At 45.0% G+C, this 20533-nt stretch overlaps 2 protein-coding genes across 4 annotated transcripts in view; one reads left to right on the top strand and one right to left on the bottom strand.

Annotated features, from left to right (window-relative positions):
• Positions 1 to 20533, bottom strand: part of LOC138608410 (retinoic acid receptor beta-like) — a 96852-nt gene that overhangs the window by 27536 nt on the left and 48783 nt on the right. For all 3 annotated transcript variants that reach the window (XM_069680988.1, XM_069680989.1, XM_069680990.1), the window contains exon 4: positions 10803 to 10963. In XM_069680988.1, coding sequence (XP_069537089.1) covers positions 10803 to 10963 — 161 coding nt within the window. The remainder of the gene's footprint in view (positions 1 to 10802; positions 10964 to 20533) is intronic.
• LOC138608545 (piggyBac transposable element-derived protein 3) lies at positions 3106 to 10418 on the top strand. The gene is given in 4 exon segments (XM_069681150.1): positions 3106 to 3241; positions 8771 to 10028; positions 10030 to 10206; positions 10208 to 10418. Coding segments are annotated over 4 exon segments (1782 nt in total).

Here is a 20533-nt window from a genome sequence, read left to right as displayed (position 1 = left end):
CACTCACACATACGGGCAATTTTAGAGTCACCAATGAGCCTAAAGAGCATGTCTTTGGACTGAGGGAGGCAACAGCGCTAACCACTACACCACCGTGCTGCCTAAATTGGGAAGCGGGAGGAGGGGGGTTTCTGGTTTCTATTTTGTAAATTTTGTTGTCAAAATGACCAAAAGGTCCAAATGTTTAGGAGTTGATCAGAACCTCCAGGATTTCACAGACATTTCCTTGTGGCCAAAAATGTCTGATTTCACAGCAGCTTTCTTTAAAAAGTTGTGATGCAAGTTTTAGGCATTTTCTCTGTTTCACACATCACACATCTACTGTGAGCTACAAATGAAGAACTTTATTTATCCCCGAGGGGAAACTCAATGTTTTCACTCTGTTGCAAACATGCCACACACACAAAGGCCCGAAATACACACATGCACAAACAGCTCCCATGGACATGCACTAATGGAGAGATGTCAGAGTGAGGGGGCTGCACATGGACATGTGCCCCGAGCAGTTGGGGGATCTGGTGCCCTGCTAAAGGACACCTCGACGGAGCCCAGGAATGGAACTGGCACCTCTCCAGCTACCGGCCCCAATTCCATGCTTTGTCCGTACCAGGGCTTGAACCGGCCACCCTGCAGTTCCCAAGCCCTACAAGTCCGTCCAGACTGAGCTACCAAATGCTCCTTTACAGCCATGTATTGGCTGTTTGTCTTCTGACATCACTTCTGGTTGATTTCAATGTGAAGATGCCAAATAAAATGTGCAAAAACTGAATGTCACTCAGGTCAATAACCATAAAATGCTCATTTCTTACTGTGCGAACGACTAAAAATGCCGTCTGTATGTACAAGGGAGATTCAGCCCGTTATCACATGTACGCTGTTCTACTCTGTCAGCTGCTGCAGCAGTAAAACGATTGATAAGAGACGGGGGAGATTACTATCTGACTGTACAATGACGGTTTGAAATCAGCGCTGAAACAAACATCAGTGACAGAGCCTCTGGTTCATTAGACTCAACACAAGGCATCAGGAGTGCCTATGTGGACGGCCTGCACAGAAACATCAATAAATTACATGATAGGTAAGAGGACGGTGATCAAATCTGCAAAAACGTTGCAGCAATAGGCCAAATTTACAATGTTACAATTTCATTAAGCAGACGCTTTTGTCCAAAGCGACATACATCATACAGAGTTAATACAACACAAGCACGATCAAGACAGGAGACAGGAGGGAACGAAGTCAGTAAGAGCCAACAAACCGCTTCAAGTGCGATCGGACACTGATGCCGACAGGCAGTGTATAGGGTGTTTTTTTATTTTTTTTTAATAATAAAAATCATCATCAGCAACCTCAACAAGATCAGTATAGTCATCATCATCATCATGAAAATCCTAGTCAGCATTAACTACATCCTGGATGTCATCATCATCAATAGCATCAGTATCATTAAGGTCAGGTGTTCATAAAGAGCTGGGTCTTTAGCTTCTTCTTAAAGGTGAAAGGGACTCTGCGGACCAAATGGAGTTTGGTAGCTCGTTCCACCACCGGGGGACGACTGAGGAGAAGAGTCTAGTTAGAGACTTAGGGCCCTGTTGTGATGGGAGTACCAGGCGCCTTTCATTGGCAGAGCGGAGTGGGCAGGAGGAAGTGTGGACCTGGATGAGGGCGTTCAGGTAAGCAGGAGCCGTTTTTGTCGCTGTTTCGTAAGCGAGCAACAGGGTTTGAATTTGATGCGAGGGGCGACTGGGAGCCAGTCCAGAATATGAGCAGTGGAGTGACGTGTGCCATTTTGGGTTGATTGAAGACCAGTCACGCTGCTCGATCTGGATCATCTGCATACGTTTGAAAGTGCATGCAGCTGCCAGTAGGAAGTTGCAGTAATCAATGCGTGATATCACGAGAGTTGTGTTGCATGCTCTGAAAGGTAGGGTCGGATCTTCCTGATGTTGTACAGGGCAAATCGACATGACCGAGCAATCAAGGCCACGTGAACCTTAAAGGTTAGCTGGTCGTCAATTGTGACGCCCAGGTTCCGGGCAGACTTAGTGGATATGAGTTCAGTTTGTCCAAGCTGGATATTGATCTGTGGTTCCATAGAGGGACTGGCTTGGATGACAAGGAGCTCAGGCTTGGATGGGTTGAGCTGAAGGTGGCGTTCTTTCATCCATTTAGAGATATCCACGACGAGATATGTGCCGAGACTGTAGTGTCAAGAAAAAGTTGCAGCAATGGGTTGAATTTGCATGAATTGGTGGGATTGCAACATCTCAAATGGGAGACTGACTGATCCAGTTACTAACTTGTAACTCTAAGCTTCTGACAGCCTCAAAGATAGGATCCCTACAGAGACAGACCTTTCTCTTAGAGTAACACTCTTTTTTATAAAACCAGAAACGTTTGTGCAAATTTAAAATTCTTTAAAGCAAACAGACTCCATTGAAAAACACAGAGCTAGCTCGTTTACAACTACCTCGACCGGTTTGTTTTTTTGTGACATTTTGTTGCGGTGGATCTGAAGTTACGCTTTATTCCAAGTTAAATGACTATTTTTGTGAAAGGAGTCGTGGTGGATTTGAAGGCAGTGATGTAAGAGCTGTTTGGTTAAAAAATAAAGGATCTTTCCTTTTATGTTGCAGCCATTACAGCCCATTTTGCAGCTGCAGGCTGAAGCCATCTATGGAAGCAATTCCTTTTGTACCCATTCCTCATTTATACCCAAAATACATAAAAATAATGTTACATTGTCAACAGTACTCCTTTTAATAACAGCGTTTTCCTGCAGCAGTAGAGTTGGTGTTAAATATTACAACAAATAAAAGAAACATTAGCGAGGCTAGCTACATCTCCCCAATGACTTCATGCTTTATGTAATTCCTTGAGCTTTAGCTGCCCAATGTTTACACCTGCCAAAAACTGTCATGCTTAATAAAAGTTGCCATTGCAGTGTTTGATTTAACTGCATGTTAGTGTTCTGTCTTCTGCGTGGATTTAACCGCTCGTGTAGAAATAAGAAGATATCTATTTGAAACCATCAGTGCTGTAATCCTAACATCTGTTGTGAAGTACACAGCCGGTTTCAGTCTGCCAGTATCTGAAAAAGGTTTCATGAGCCGATCTCGCATTGGGAACGCCGGCGGGTCACCCATCAGGTCCAACATCACAGCCGGAGATGGTCACTTTGTTTTGCCCCAGCAACTCCCCGTCGCTGAGGGCATCAAGATGAGAGAGTTTAAGAACTCTGGTGTCGTGTACACTCCCTGGAAAACGTAGTAAAAAGTTTGTTTAATTGATGCTAAATAACAAGCTAAGTTGAGCTAGAGGGTTAGCAGAGAGGCTAACAACATCTTACATTCAGTCTTCTTAAGAATAAAAATGGGTGGATCATTACCTTTCTTCTCCTAAGAGGTCACCGTCCATGGAAAGCATGACGAGTAGCACAAATGTGTTGGACAGGTTGTCTTTGGGATCTAATGTGATTTCGAAAAGAGGAGCAACAACGGCAAACATGCCGTGCAGTCCGCCATTGTGGTTACTGTGAGGGAAAGTTGCTGCTGGGAAAAGCGACCACGTATAGAGTGACGTCAGACGTGGCTCTTCCACGGGCTCCAGCGGGTGGAAAAACAAACTGGTTCCGAGTTGATTCGCAAGTCGAACCAGTCCCCGAACCAGCACGAGAAAAGGGGTAAGAGATGCAGAGTTCATGGGTCTAGTTTCCTTCGGGAGCCGTTAAAAAGATCATCTCTGGACAACACAGCTCAGACTGCTGATGATGTGCAGGACGCTGAGGCGGGTTTTACAGCCCTGAAGCTGCTGAAGAAAAATAAGCAGGTGGAAAAAACTAAGCAACTAATATGACATCCTTTACTGAAAATCCAATATGTACTCAATATGTTGGTCCTCTCACTTCAGCATCAGTCTAAGCTTAGCCCGGGGAGCTCTTTCAGTGTGAGACGGCTTTAACACAGCCGCCGCCTCCAGCCAGCAACCAGCGCAGACAGCCGGAGCGTCCCTCTGCTCCTCAGCACATCAATCCCCCTGAGGTTGTTACTGTGAGGCCGTTAGCAGCGCGGCTGCTGCTGGACACTGTCACCAGCAAATAAAATCTATTGTGTGGCCACCCGAGAGAGAGACAGAGAGAGAGAGGGGGAGATAAAGGGAGACAGAGAACAGGAGGGAGAGAGAGATCATTAAATATGATCTGAGGTTAAGTGAGAGGCACATTAGGGCCGTGCTTAAATCACAGACAACGAGCTGCAGTCGACACAACAGCACTACGGACGCACATTCCACTGATTGACGTCCGGTTTGATGGGGAGGGAGGAGGCACAGAGACATGAGAGAGAGAGAGAGAGAGAGAGAGAGAGAGAGAGTGTGTTTGCAGAGTGCACATATGTTGGGGGGGTGGAGGTGTCTGATATTAAAGCAACTTATCTTGCTCTTCCCTCTGGGTGGAGAGGGGAAGGGAAGAGAAAGGGGGGAGCTGAGGAGGATAATTTGCAGTTTCAACCCTCCTGCAATCTCAGTCAATTACACAAGTCCCATAATTCAATAGAGTGAAACAAGGAGGTTGCACGGGATTTCTAATTTCATTTAAGAACATTTATAAAAACAAATTAGACAAGTTGCAACATTAGAAAAGAAGCTAGCAGAGTGGAAACGAGCGCTCTGCAGGCTCGTGTGTACAGATGCAGAACTGGAAAAGGCAGTAAAAGCAGGCAGCACCTGTGACGAATGGCGACGACGGACAAACTGTAATGTGGCTAATATCTCCAGGCGGGGCCGAGTTACTGTACAGCCGCCGCCTGCAGCCGCCGAGCGCTAATGTTTTATTTTGTCTTTGAAAGTGCCAGGCTCGTTTTTCATCACCATCACTGTCAATGAAGCGTTATTCATTGTGGAGCTAAGCCCTCTCACTCGCGCAGCTATCTCAACTAACCCGGCAATGAACTCCTAAATCACTGCAGACTAGGATTTGAATATTTCACCACATAATTGGAGCTTTAACCTAATCTAGGGGCGCGGGAGCTCCTCTTCTGTTTCCGACGAGAAGGACTCAAAAGGCGCATCAGGATCCAATCGCTTGTAATAATGAGGAACTTCTCACAGTCTGTGAGCAAGCATAATTACCACTGATCCAGATTAAGGCTTTATCTGAGGCCCTACTGCCACTCCAACAAACAGCAAACACTGGCTTATATCACAACCAGGGAGCAAGATTTTTGCTATTATGTCCTCCTATTTTCAGCCGCTCAATGCAGACTGTTTATTTTGTAAAAATCAGGAAGTATCGTGGGAGAGGGAATGGGATGAGGGTGGAGTGGGGAGGGGTTGCAGCGATTAGCAGCTTTGTGTTGGGATTGAAAAGGGAAAAATAAAGAGTTGTGGAGATGGAGGCGTACTGTACATGGAAGCGACAGCAGCAGCTGCACACAGTGGAGAGCGAGTCGCTGCACTGTGTGACAATTTGCTCCACTTTAGCATCTCGTACGCATCTCCGCTCCGAGGGTTTATTGTCAGTGATTGAATGATTTTCATCACAGCAACAAGAGAGGCATTACAGCACATTATGGCTGCTCAGCGGGGTTGTTTACCTCAGTACAAACACTATTTTACATGATTGACAGGTGTCATGAGATTTCCAGAACTATCACCGCCAAATCTTTACACATGCAGCCCCCACCCCCCACCCATCCGCTCCCAAACACTCGGCACAGAAGACTGTTTGTGTGTCAATCACCGCTCACTGTAATCTATATGTAAGTCATCTGTAAAACAAACACATTAGACACTGTCAGCTCGCTGCACAATGCTGCCGTGCCTACGTGTCAATCAAAGCGCCGCTATCTCTGCTCGCTATCAAACATGCAGCCGTCCTGCAGCTCCAACCGCTCGCCTGTCAAAGCAGCTCAAAACTCAGCCGAACAACGGTTTTACAGTGTCAAGTATTCGCTCTGGAGGTTTTTCCTCGACACTTGTTTGACCTCCAACTTTTGCACCGAGTCATGGCAAGTGCAGAAGCGTCCCTCAGGGGAAAGAAAAGCTCGCTGTCACTCAGATGAGTGTGTCCTTTACGAGTCGGCCGCTTTGAGACTCGACAATGGAGGGTCTGATGTGTCCAACTGACAAGATTCTCCTACAAGGTCCTGCATGGATTACATTCCCCTCGATATCTGGCCTTTCATGGATTGTTAGTTTTGCGCGGGGCCCGACGTTTGAGGGTTTGAGGGAGGTTCAGGGACGACACAGAACTCTCAACCTTGACGTCTGCTGGGAGATGAGAGAAGGAATAAAGCTCTCACAAACCCTGACAAGCATTCACGACGCCCAGCTTAGCGCTGTCACACACCAGGGGACGGATCCACTGCTTCCGCATGCGCTTTTGATTTATGGAAGCAGATAATGACGTAAGTTGGATTAGCCGCATTTATTCCACTTCTCAGACGTGTCAAAACCTGGAGGCTGGAGTTGGTGTCTGCCTGCAGCAGACTGATGGGCAGCTGCCTGCCTGGAAAACATTTCCCTGGTGAGGGTTTGATGTTTGCAGCTGCAGCGTCTTCCAGACCCGACAGCTCTCCTTTAGTTTCTCCTCCTGCTGTTGCAGCATGCAAACATGGAGCCAAAGAAACCCTGCTACTGTCTCGGATCCATCACAGAATAGAGCTGGAAGTCGTGATGTGTTAGCGGCACAGTGCTATCATAATGCATGTTTTTTATTGTCTTCCCATCAGGCTTAAGGTCCAATCAATAGCTATGGAGAGGAGAAGAAGAGTTGGCGAGGATTTGCCTCGACAGTCAGCTGCATTAGAGGGGATTTAGAGTACAGTAAGAGTGATTGATTATCATTATGAGCTCTGCACTCGCAGCTAGTTTGCAGGACTGGATGAAAGGAGCATATGGAGCAGTCTGCAAAACAGGGTCATGTAGTATAAGGAACATTAGAGCTCTGTTCATGTTAACGATCAGGGCTAAAGACCAGTCATCTCTCTGATGATGCAGCGTGTGTTAGGGATGATTCCTCTGGACGCCTTTGCAACAAAAGTGATATTTGTATGTTGATACTATCTCAGAGCCAGGGCTGACTTCATCGGCACAGAGTTTTCCATAAGAGCTGCTCTCTTACTGTTTCAAGGCACAATCTTTAGGCACACGTCTTTAGACAAGAACAGCAGAGAAACATGAAGCTAACTTTAGCAGCAACTTAGCTAGCAGCCATAGCATCAGATACACTGATATTTGACCTGAAACTGCTTTATTTTAAGCAGCATTAATCATGTTTGTTTTGTAGAGGAGGAAGCTTCAGGGGATATTTGGGCTCAACGCTGAAGGAATCCCGACCTACAAAACAAGCTGAGCCAACGTCTGTAGCAACGGTGCGGCTAGCAGCCCCTCCTGACGTCCAGTGTGTCCCCCGAAAGGCGTTGAAGAAACAGTGATTTATAACATGAAGCTGCTTCAGTTTAATTTGCGAATTCGCATCATACCGCTTGCATTCAGACTGCAGCCGAGATAGCGTATGCATTCCCCCAATGCCTGGTTTGTGCATATTCAATACGTACCTAGGAACCTTTTGCAAGCACTGGTTTCTCGTAGGACCGGTCGGAGTGGGACCTACATCCGGTTAATGGAAGCGAGCACTGTGGATAGCTGTCAGTACCCGATCCGTCCCGGCTGCCCGATCTGTTCAACACATGCATCGCTCGACTCGAGAGAGTTGTGTTCGTGTGCTGGCGGTCGAATTGACGTGTAGCATTAGATTAGAGAGTTGGGTCATTGGGTTGGCTGTCAAATTAGCTAGTTTTACCAAATTAGCTAATTAGTATGTATGATACAGAGTTCTTTTAACAATCTATGTTAATAAAACAAGCAGTTGTGCAACTCTTCTGTGCTTTTATGTTGGCTAATAACGGCCACGTACTGTTATTTGTATTGCAGTGTAAAGTATTTGTCTAATATTGTGTTGTTAATAAAGTTATTAAAAAAAAGACTTGCTGCCGTCAAACGTTCACACGTGTAGTACAAATCGGGCAGGAATAAGTATGCACATGCGCAGAACGGATCGGGCAGCCGGGACGGATCTGGTACTGACAATAGCAAAACGAATATATGGAGGCTGCAAATTTGGAGAAATTGTGGAAAATGAGGCAAGTTGTGCTAAGATAAAAATATGTACCAGCTTATTGTTTGCTTATACAGCTAATTTATTGGAATAGAGTTCTTATTTCTATATTTCTTCTTTCTTCTTTCTATGTAATTTGAAGATTTCTGTTTGTAGCGAAATCGCTACATCTGTCCATAATGGCTACATCCGGTCATAATGCTAATGCTAAATAATGCTGTATTTAGATGGATTTCTGCACTCACATGCATTTTCTTTAGGAAATGCCATTATAGTTAAGTTCTATAATCATTATAAAAAGATCATGCTGGGATATAAATGCAATTTCTGCCCTTTTTTTTTTAACACAGATCAAAATGAATTCATCTATGTTCTATGGGAAGCGACCAGGTGTAATTCAAACCAGGGTTCCACCAGAAGAAAGTGAACACAGTTGTCTCAGTGACGGTGGGGATAGCGATGATGACTATACTCCTAAACCAGGAGATGAAAGCAGCAGTAATAATGTTATAATTATGTGTAGAGTTTCAGTTTTTTTGTTGTTTTTTACATATGTCCATATATTTGTGAATGTAACCATGTGTACATGATGTGTATATAATGTAGATAAAAATGTCTGCACTTTTCTATAGTGATTTCTTTTTTCTACACCAGGTGATGAAAGCAGCAGTAGTGAGAGTACTGACAACAGGAGCAGTGATGAAGACTCTGGAAATCATGATGCACCTCCTAGCACCAGTGCTTCTGCTGCAAGAGGGAAATCAGCTGCTGCTACTACAAACAGAAAAAAACAAAAGGTAGCATGGAAGACAGCGAAGCAACAGAACTCTGCAAGAGACGTTCCAGTGTGGCAAGGTGCTCTTCCAGATTCTGATGCAATCAGTCTGCCCATTCAATACTTCAGAGACTTTTTTGATGCTGATCATTTGGATAGTATTGTGGAACAAAGCAATCTGTATTGCAAACAACAAAATCCAACACATGCCCTCAAACTGGATCAGAATGAATTGGAACAGTTTATTGGCACTGTAGTGTACATGAGTGTTTTTAATTTACCAAGGTCAAGAATGTACTGGTCCAGTGAATGTCGAGTTCTGCAGGTGGCTGACGTAATGTCCCGAGACAGATGGGAAGAAATAAAACATCTCATCCATTTCTGTGATAACATGGCACCCAACAACGGTGATAAGCTTCTCAAAGTCAGGTCACTTATTGATTCACTTCTCCCCAAATGTCAGGCTCTGCCTCAAGATCAGATGTTGTCTATTGATGAGCAAATGGTGCCATTCAAAGGCAGATCAAGTCTGAAGCAATATATCCCCAAGAAGCCCTACAAATGGGGATACAAAATATTTGTGCTTTGTGACTAAAAAGGCCTGGTGCATTCATTTGACATATTTTCAGGGAAAACTGATCCTGCACCAGGACAACCAGACATTGGGGCAAGTGGAAACGTTGTGCTGAGGCTTGCACAAGTTATCCGTAGTGCTGTCAATCACCTGCTGTACTTTGACAACTTGTTTTCATCCTTGGATTTGTTTGTTGCTCTTGCAAACAAGGGGATACCAGCTCTCGGGACTGTGAGGCAAAATCGCCTGCAAGGGTGCACTTCCAGTGCAGACACAGAGATGAAGAAGAAGGGAAGAGGGACATTTGAAGAGCAACAGGCTGTTGTAGACAATGTGGTAGTAAGAGCAGTCAAATGGTTTGACAACAGAGGAGTAATCGTTGCCAGCAGCGCTCAGCCTGTTTCCAGCGTAGAAAGATGGGATAGAAGGTTGAAACAGAATGTGTGCCCAAGCATCATCTGCTTGTACAACCAGTTCATGGGTGGCGTTGATGCTCTTGATGCACTGATTGCATATTACCGCATCCACATAAGGTCAAAAAAGTACTATCACAGGTTATTTTTTCTTTGTGGATGTGGTGATTGTCAACAGCTGGTTGTTGTATCGGCGTGATTGTGAGTCACTGTGTGTTCCAAGAAAGCTGCAGAAGGATTCGCTTGCTTTCAGGATATCCATCGCACAGGCACTCTGCATGCAAGACAAGGATCTGTCAAAGAAGAAGAGGGGGCGGCCTTCACTGGATTCAAAAGAAGAAACACCGAGGTCCAGCTGAGGCTATTCCGACACAGGAGGTGCGTTCAGATGCTGTGGGTCACTGGCCAGTGGTTGAAAGGGAGCGGCAACGCTGCAAACGCCCAAAATGTAACGGACAGATTTTCTTTCAATGCTCAAAGTGCAAAGTTCATCTGTGCCTCGACAAGAACCTCAACTGCTTTCATGAATTCCACGATTAAGGACCAAAGGGTCCAATCCGGCCCACTGGATGACTCTTTAAAGTGTGAGAAAAGTGGACACAGACTGTTTGTTTGACACCCCTGTTCTAGTTGGTCTCTAGTTGGTGTTCTAGTGTAAATAGTTGTACATTTTTACCATTAATGCCTGTTGTCGCTAATTTGCATCATACCTAAATTTATATCTATTCTATTTGCTATAGACAAATTAACAATCTCCACTTAATTTAGCATCCACTTGAAAGCAAAAACACAAATCATTTTTTTATATAATTGTAAATAAATTCAGGCGTCAATTAAAAAAGAATACAACCTTAAAAATGTTTGATGTGCTGGATGTATATTTACGGAGAGGTCTTAATGCGCGCCGCAGGACAGTGAACTCACCGTGGTGTATTTGCCAAGCTGGCAGAGGGAGGGGAAGGTTTCTTGATGGGCTTTTCGAATCTTCTCGATGATGGTCTCCAGCTCGGCTGTCAGCTCGTAGCTCTCTGCCAGCTCCGGCTTTGGGCTCTCCTTCTTCTTCTTATTCCGGTCATTTCGAACAGCTGAAGGAGAACAAAGGATTAGGATTAGCGTCAGCAATGACTTTGCAAATGGGTGACTTGATCGTCGAAAGCAAATGTGGATGTTGGTTGACTGAAACAAAATAAAAGACAATCAGAGGAGCGACTCTGCTGCTGTAAGCATTTTTCTGGTGACTTTTAAGATACGCAGCAAGTTTTTTTAAAATAAGAAGCCTTGCATAAGGACAGAAAGTTTCTCCCTGCAGTCTGTCGGCTCAGACTCTGTCGGCTCAGACTCTGTCAGCTTAGTGCTGCTGGCAAAGTCTCAAAGAGGAGAAAACAAAAGTGTCTGTGAAAAACTGAAGTGCTTCTCCAACGGGTTGTGCCATTTCTGCGGCTAATTGATTATCTTGATCAGGTTCCTTTAGGAGATATTTTGGTGTTTTTCTGTGGCTGGGGTAAGATCAGATCGGAGCTGTTTGCATAACAAAGGTTAAAGATTTGGTATTAAAAGTCAGAGGGGCAAAATAAAGTCTGGGAAATGATTTTGAGGCACATTAAACGTCGTCACGTGTTGATTAGAATGATTGGTAAGTGGTTAGACTGACTAGGCGGACTAGATGTCAGTGACCTTGACCTCTGACCTTTGACAACTAAACTCTAATCAGTTCATCCTTGAGTCCAGGTAAACTTTTGTGCCAAATCTGAAGATATTCCCTCCAGCTGTGTCTGAGATATGGCATTGATAAGAAGGTCAGAGGATTTCACAGTGAACTTTGACCTTTTGGGTTGAAAATGTCATAACTTCATCATTTTCATCCTCTAAGATATTTGTGTAAAATTGTGTTATAAATACCGAATAGTTTTTGGCCCCAAAAAACATTCATTGTGACCTTTGATCATCAAAGTCTAACCAGTTCATTGTTGTGTCCTCGAGGATGTTTGTGTCCCTCCAGACGTTCCTGAGATATCACGTTTAAAACAATGCAAAGACTAAATCAACGACCTGTAAACATATCACCTCCAGGCGTGGCTGTGGCCATAGCAGAGGTATAAAAATCTGTGGGTTAGCTAGTTAGTAAGTGTTTGAAAGGAAATGCATTCAATTTGTTTATAATACACAACGCACAATTTTGGTGAGTAACAATAAATGAAAAACAAACTTTTCTATTAGCAAATTAAATGAAGTAATTATAACAGAGGTTCAGGAACAGGGCCACACCACCCTCACTAATTTCATCACCTGTGTTTCGTTAGCTCACACACCTGTGCCTCCCTAAAGCAGTTACCTGTGTGGACATATAAAAGCCTACCTAACCCCTTCTCTCCTGTTTGTCTCAGTTCTTAAAACCTTCCTCCCCCAAACCCATTCCTCTTCTCTATCTCAACACAGGAACCACGGCGGGATGCTGAATCAGACAGGGCATCGAGATATGCCCCCTCCCTGAGTCTCGACCCCCCTCTAATCCTACACTACTTTGACCCCCTTCTCAGCCCACCTTACCTCGACCCTTTAACATATTCCAGTAAACTACTTATATACCATACAATGTTGTGGTCCCAAGCCAATTAAGTTATCGCATATTGTTTAAAAAAGATGGTTGCAGATGGACAGTCAGAAGGCTCTTTGCACTGAATAATAAACTACTTGTAGAAATGATTTTAAAGATCTCAAATAAACATGCTGAGAACCCTCAGGAGAGGGTCCCTCTCTGTAGCAAACAGGCAGGAGCTGCTACAAAGCCCTGGTTGTTGTTCATGTTGTGAGCAAAGCGCACCCTGAGAGTCCACAGAGTCCTCCGCTTCATTAGGTGCAGCTCTTTGAAGTCCGTCACAGCGGGAGATTCAAACAAACCAGCCAGTTTTATTACTCAACACGCAGCATGATCGTGATCACACCAACATCACACGCCTGTGATCAGCTGCACGCCCAGAGGAGACATGTTGAATCAGACAGGAAAGAGAAGCGATTGATCTCCCGTATCCATGTGATCGTTGCCGTGGATACGTGTGGGGCGGTGCTTAATGTGGCCCAGGACGCATGTGCGTTCACACTACCAGATGTATGTGGATAAATGCGTCCCAGACCACCTCCGTATGTGGCCTGAGTGATCGGATCTGAATGCGTCTTCAATCCGTCCTGGGTGTGTTCACACCTGTAGTTAAGGCTGTCCACATGTTGATACCAGGTCTGAACGGCCTCTAACATAACAAGAAGAGGAGCAGCGCTGAGACACCTGAAACCTTTCATGGCTGACGACACAACATACGCAGCGTACGCCCTAGTTTACAGTAAAATCATTTTCATTCACGCACAGAAGCCAGTCTGTGATCCTGTGTTGCACTACGATGGTTGAATGGGCAGAGATGACGCCATTAGAGTGTGTGTTGGGGTTAACTCCTGGTACAGGTGTACAGCAGTGGTACGTTACTGTGAAGGTTTAAAAAAGGCATCATAAAGTCTGTGAGAAAGTCTTCCTTACATTTGGCTCTACTAGAACACACAAAATTAAACAGTTTGGTTTGTGATCATCTAATAAGAGTTAAATCCACTCACGCTCATTCATCAGTCCACTGTCCTGATAAGTGGAGACTATTTTTAACCCAGTGCAATCTATGAACTGTATAATCTCTGAGCATCATGACGGATGTGTGATCAGGGATAAACCTCCATGTGTTGGCACAACTTTATCTCAGAGAGCACTAATGTCAACATCTGGCTGTTTCCTTTCAAACACCATCAGCTCAGCGTGTTGACGGTCAGAGGGGTTATGATATTGACAGATTATAGTGCTTATCGCCATAATCAGGTATTAACCCTAGATGGAGTTCAACCTCAAATATCTGATCTGCATCATCAACAATGTTTTATATCCTGAAATATTGGAATTATTTTCCATCTTTACTCAAGAGCATATCTGTCAGTTGGAGAGTACGACTGATTCCTGTGCAGATGTTAATTTCCCACAAACCCTCACACTAAACATGGCTCTCTAAAGCCGGAGATATTCTTGCTTTTAACTACGTGTTTGGTGCGCATGAAGGCTGCCACGCGTTACCTGCGTCTGTTTGGAGCATCGGCTGTGCACGTCCTTCAAAATGAATGCTATGTGTACGCAGTCTGCAGTACGCACATGAAAAGTCCACGATTATCCACATCTGTACCATGTGTCACTGCCACGGCTACTTTTGAGACAAACATGCCTGTCCATGCACGGAGGAACATGTTGGAGAAACAGAGTGGGGACGGTGCAGATGCTGTGTTCTGTCCACCGAACACACAAACACGTAACAGTAACCTTCTTGAGTGTCGCCATGTCTGTTGTTTACATCCTGCACATATGGTTGTTGCATACGGCCTGAGCTCTCTGGTATGCCCTCTAGAGGTATCCTCCAGTGACACGCGTAGTGCAGAGACGTGAACAAATTCTGACGCGGACGGTGTGCACAAATGCATTCATTCATTTATCACATCTTACATATTCTGTTGTTCTTACAATATTCGTCTCATTGCTTAGATCTTCTTCTTTCTGAACAAACCTTGCCCTTAAATTAAAAGACCGATTCTGGAAAAAAAGATTAGAAAATTACCCATAATTCAACAAGTCTCTTTGATTGAAATGTTGCACATTAACTGCGTCAACATAATTCAGTACAGATACACAAGCAGCATATGTGCAGCCGCGGTCCTGTCTAAAAATGTCAGTACTTCCTAACACAGAGAGTCCCTCACATTTAGTCCGTATGCTGTATACGTTTCATTTTGGTATATAGGGCACATCACACCCACATCTCATGTTCTCTCTCAGCATCATCCGATCATCTTAATGCTTCAAAATAAAAGAAGAGTCGATTTCAATTTCAGAGAATTAGACTGAATGTTTGGGTCGGCCGTGGCCTCATTCGGACGACTGTCACTGCTGAGAGGCGGCGGTAATGTGCTGACATTAATCACTCCATACACTCTGACCTACATCTGTGACCTATATGTCCATTAAATGTATAGAAATGTACTTTCAGCTACATCGACTGCCATTAGACGGAGTGAAGATTTCTTGGACAGCAGGAATGTTAATTATTCTCCATTAGAACAAAATGAAGGGAGAGAAACACTAACCAAAGCGAGCTTACGTTTTCCTAAACAAATGAAACACAGGATTCTTGTAGTTACCCTCAGACTTCAAAGGTATTTCCTGCTTCTTATGTAGCAAAAATAATCTGTAAAATACAACCGGAGAATTGATCCTCACCTTGTCGGTCATCATGGTTTATAATGTCAGTGAGGGGGCAGTGGGAGGAGCTTGACTTTAAGAGGACTGCTGACACTGAATGGAGACCTGCTGCACGTCTCTACAGCGCACACAAGCAAAACATGGATGGACCCAGTGTGGCCTTATAATAAAATAAGATGTGAGTTTAAAAAACAAGGATATGTAGTCAATAAACAATAATAATTGATGAAAGGTTGGTCACTGTCTAACGCCTCAGATGTGTGCTACAGACATATTGATTTATGTCAAATAAGATACTGTAAAGGCCCTTCACACATGCTCTGCAATCCTGATTGTCCAGTTGGGCTGCATGTCTGGACGTAAACAGCTGAATTCTCCACCCCGACTTTATGCAGACTTTTTCCTGCCAGCCTCTTAGGAAAACGTCCGCAAGAAGTCGGGGTGAGCCGATGTGTGAACTGAGCAGTCAGGAACATCCACTGCCAGCAAGTGGGAAGGCTGAAGATGTCATGTGACCAGTGTGAAACCAGAAGATCAACACATAACAGGATGATTATAAACACCCGAGACTCAGGACCTTCTGGCTGCAAGGGTCGACGCAGAAATTGTTCGGCAGTTGCGACAGCCGCTTACTTTTTACCTCATGTCCTGCCTCATGAGACCCCCGTCCCTGAAAGAGCTTCTCTAGAAAATCTTCAGAAGTTGAAACGGTCTGGAGTGCACGTGTGAAAGGGGCTTGTGTGTGATACATGTGATTCTCTTTCATTCACAGTTTACAGATCGAATCTCCCTAAACGTCGGCCATCTTGCGCACAGAATGGCCTGTCAGACAGTGATTACAATCAGGCCTTCTATCTGTCCCTGTTTTCATTCTTTAACCATCTATTATCAACATTTTTCAGGAGCAACCCTATCAGCCTTTTTTAGGAGAGACTTACTCTCCCTATTGCTATCAACTCCAGGTGAGTGAGGGAGGATTACCTTACTGTCGTGTCTAAACAAAAAGGATCTTTAAATCCTGATCACAACAAGAACACCTGCTGTAAAGTGTACGCTTGAAGAGAACAGCTGGTCGCCCAAAGCTCTGGCAATTCTGTGCAAAGTGGAAGAACCAGGCGGTCCATGAACCTCAGTCTAAACACAGGAAAAACACTTTGCCCCATGGAGGGGGAGGTGGTGCAGAGGAGTGGTATAGAAGGGGGAGGGTAAACAATCTGTCCATGCGTGTCATTTGTCATCGAGAGGTGACAAACTGTGTCTGGCGAGGGGGTTGTGGTCTGCGCACAGGCCACATGATGTTATTTAGGAAGACAGCAACGTGGCAAGTGCACCCCCCCCCACCGGCCCATCCTCCTACCCATCCAGGGCAATCAATTATCTCTGCACTCTGAGCAAATTACTGCAAGCATGAGCAGATACATCCGAGTGATGCATCGGACAAGAGGCCGTGAACATACACAACTTTTTAATACCCACAGAAGAGGCAGAGGGAACTCGTGCAGGGCGAGGACTCTGATCCTAATGTCCTTCCTGTGATCACTGCGGCTCCTGATTTGAACATAAAGTATCTGCACAGGGGTGGTCTAAAAATACAATCGAAAATATTCTCAAATGTGAGAAGTTTGAATCAGCAGACGTTTGGCATTTTTGTTTGATAAAGGCCTTAAGATTCAGTCCTGTAGTTTGAAGGCTAAGCTGGACATTTTAACCCAATTTTACACCAGGCATTAAAATAGGAAGGGAGAGAGGTACTGCCCCAAGGGAAGGAGTTCAAATATCTCAGGGTATTGGACCGTCGTGGTGAAGAAGGAGCTGACCCCTAAGGCGAAGCTCTCAATTTACCAGTCGATCTGTTCCAACCCTCACCTGTGGTCATGAGCTTTGGGTAGTGACCGAAAAGAATGAGGTCAAGGATACAAGCGACTGAAATTCATCCACAGGGTGTCTGGGCTCAGCCTTAGAGATAGGGTAAGGAGCTCAGACATCCGGAGGGAGCTCGGAGTAGAGCATCGAAAGGATCCAGTTGAGGTGGCATCTGATCAGGATGCCTCCTGGGCGCCTCCCTGTGGAGGTTTTCCGGCCACCCAGAGCTGGCTGGAGGGACTGTATATCCAGTCTGGCCTGGGAACGCCTCGGGATCCCCCAGGAGGAACTGGAAAAATGTGGCAAGGGAGAGGGATGTCTGGACCATGCTTAGCCTGCTGTCACCGCGACCCAACCCCGGATAAGTCGCAGAAAACGGATGGATGGATTAAAATGGGATCCTTATCTGTATGAGGAAATTTTTCTTTCTTAGCTACGAACAACACTGCCGTGTTCATTTGCCTGTTGTCTGTCTGCTGTTTGGTGCTGAAAAGACAGTGCACAGTTGGTTTATCAGCTGACTGCTGCTGCTGGAGTCTTTTAGCCCAAACCAAAACAGTACATTTGTAAGATCCATACATCCATTATCTATACCACTTATCCTGTTCAGGGTCGTGAGGGGGCTGGAGCTGAACCCAGCTGTCACTGGGCGAGAGGCGGGGTTACACCTGGACAAGTCGCCTGTCAATGACAGGGCTGACACACAGAGACAGAAGACCTTTCACACTCAAATTCACACCTACATTTTACAGTCACCAATGAACCTAACGAGCATGTCTTCGGACTGTGGGAGGAAGCCGAAGTACGCAACCCCCGCATGCACGGGGAGAACATGCAAACTCCACTACGTCTGAACCGGGGTTTGAACTAGGAACCTTCCAGCTGTGAGGAGACAGCGCTAACCACTGCACCACCGTGCAGCCCAAATCTGCAAGATGTAAAACCAAAAAAAGCGGCTCTTAATCAGGCCCCTAAATGCCCCCCATAACTGCCTACCCTGCCTTTAATCATTGCACATGTTGCACCCTCCTACCTCGCTGTGTCTTACTGCTGCTTTTTTTTTTATTGTTGCATCGATGGCGATCAATTTTGTTGCAATTAATTTAATTCTAAATATCTGACGCTGATGGCACTTGGTATAAAACTTCTTCTATAATCAACAGATGAATAATAACCTCCTTCTGGCTTTAGTGGTGGGAACAATAAAGGTCGCTGGGACCAACTATTGAAATGTCTTTGTGACATGAGCAGCTGCTGCACAAATCATCTGATATTAACCTGAAACTAAAGGCTGAAAAGTGTGTGTGTGTGTGTGTGTGTGTGTGTGTGTGTGTGTGTGTGTGTGTGTGTGTGATAGGCATTAACTCTGAGCCTCTTCTCAGCCTCTCTGTCAGGCTTTGAGTGAGCTGCTGTGAACGAGCGAGTCGAGTGTTTCTGAAGTGCTCTCCTGAGTGTTAGACCAGAGGATGAAGGGTCATTGAGTGGAGCTCAGACACGCTGTTAAATACACTCTTCACAGCGATGCCTACCGTCCCTCTGCTTTCCAAGGCACTCATCTCCCCCTCCTTTAGTCAATGAGCAGTGTCCCACCCTCCGTCTTTTGTCCTCTCTTCTATTTCTTCTTTCACTGCCTCCAGCCCCCGTTTCTTTAAAAATCTGTATGTTGTGTGGCGCGGACGGTTTCGAGAAGCCATCGGCGAGCCATCTGCGGTCTGCCGAGCTGTGCACAGAGTCTCTCTGTGCAAACAGATGCAGCGGTAAATAAACACGATCTATCTGCAGCCCACGTGGTGCAGCCCGGGCCGCCTGCCACAGCACTTAACATGGCAGCTCCCTAACACTAAGCAGGTGGGTGTCGAGCAGCGATGATCACTCTTTGCTGCCTCCTAAATGTTGAGTTTAAGCTAATGGTCCTGATGGGAGCGGGGGCAGGGGGGGGGTTGTCAGATGGGAAACCTGCATTGTGCAGATATGACCTTGGGGCAGGAAGGGGATGAGAAGGGCACAACATGGAGGTGATAAAATTAGATTGTCTCATGATGCGCTCACTGCTGATTCAGAGGCTTTCTCACGCTGATAAGATAAACAGCAGAACAACAGTTTGGGGCGAATAAGCTTTAAACACAGAATCACAGATGAAAAGATCAATATTATGTTTGATCTTCAGGCATCCAGTATGTTGAGATCAGCCTGCTCTTGCTCCTCAGGTAGGTAGTTATGAGGATCTTCATACCCTTCTTGCATCTTTTCACACACCGTCTTCCAGCTTCATGTTTAAAATCGTTGACTTTTTATCACCCAAACCAGAATGTTTTCCTACACCTATCCACGAGGTTTTTGGTGCTTCAACATAACCAGAAGAGGACCGTATTACACCTTTAAAAACACCCTCAGAAAGGTTTATTGTGAAAGTCAAACTGGATGTTGCTTATTTATTTCGGTTATCGTGCCTGCTTTATTTTGAAAGTCTCAAATTAGATGTTGTTGTTGTTGCCTTTGCACACCAAGTCCATATTTTCGGCCAAAATGATCGCACGTTAAAAAATAAACATGACCTCACATTGTGTCACGTTTACACTACGAATCTGAAAAATTAAAGAGTTGTTTGACCACTCAGAGCCACCATACATGCAAAAGTCAATCATTTCGTCTCCCAGCAGAAAGCACTTTGTGATCAATCTAGAGATGCACAATTCAAAGACAGATTTGCCGAACAGCTTGGAATTGGGGATGGTAGATATTGATCGCAAAACAAAGAATGTACTAAAGATCAGGCAGTAAACGAGTGATTGCGCTCCAGGCAGCTAAACGATAGCTAACAATTTGCCTCATTTTGTGTCATGTTAGTTGAAGCAGTGAAGAAAACGTGGCATAACCTGCAGGACACATAAAGCCGCAACTAGAGAGAGGGACAGGGCAGAAGTCGACAGGGAGTCTCATATCGCAAATTTTTCGGACAGTCTATAAGTTTAGACTGCCGGGGGGATCTGACACACCGAGCTTCTCTCTCTCTCTCTCTCTCTCTCTCTCTCTGTCTCTCTCATATTAATGCATCTTATTAACTATGTATCTTCTTGTCCCATTAACATTACTAACCATATATCTTCCCGGGAGATCTTGTGCCCCCTTGTCTTGAAGGTTCCTGGGGATCATTACCGCAGACCATCTGCTGCTGTGGACCTGCTTGACTCGGACTGCAACAACTACTAACATTGTTGTTATTGTTGTAACAAGAACTTTTGTTGTTGTTGCTCTCTTTGCCTGTCTCTATCCTGCATCTCCTTCTATCCCATTTTAGGCCCATCCAGTCGAGGCAGATGTTCAACATGAGTCTGGTTCTGCTCGAAGTTTCTGCCTGTTAAAAGGACATTTTTCTGCCAATGTGCTGAATGTTGCTAAGTGCTGCTCATGGTGATTCATGTTGGGTCTTTATTTAAATAACACAAAGAGTAAATATATAGAGTAAAAATAAATAAAAACGCATCGGACTCAGTGTGCAATGTTTCTGTGCTGAACG

This window comes from Semicossyphus pulcher, unplaced genomic scaffold, assembly GCF_022749685.1.
Source record: "Semicossyphus pulcher isolate SPU_LCO1_2020_fin unplaced genomic scaffold, fSemPul1.0.p SCAF_5, whole genome shotgun sequence".
NCBI classification, from domain to species: Eukaryota; Metazoa; Chordata; class Actinopteri; order Labriformes; family Labridae; genus Semicossyphus; species Semicossyphus pulcher.
The sequence above is the reverse complement of the archived record's forward strand: the minus strand, read 5'-3'. Positions and strand labels throughout refer to the sequence as shown.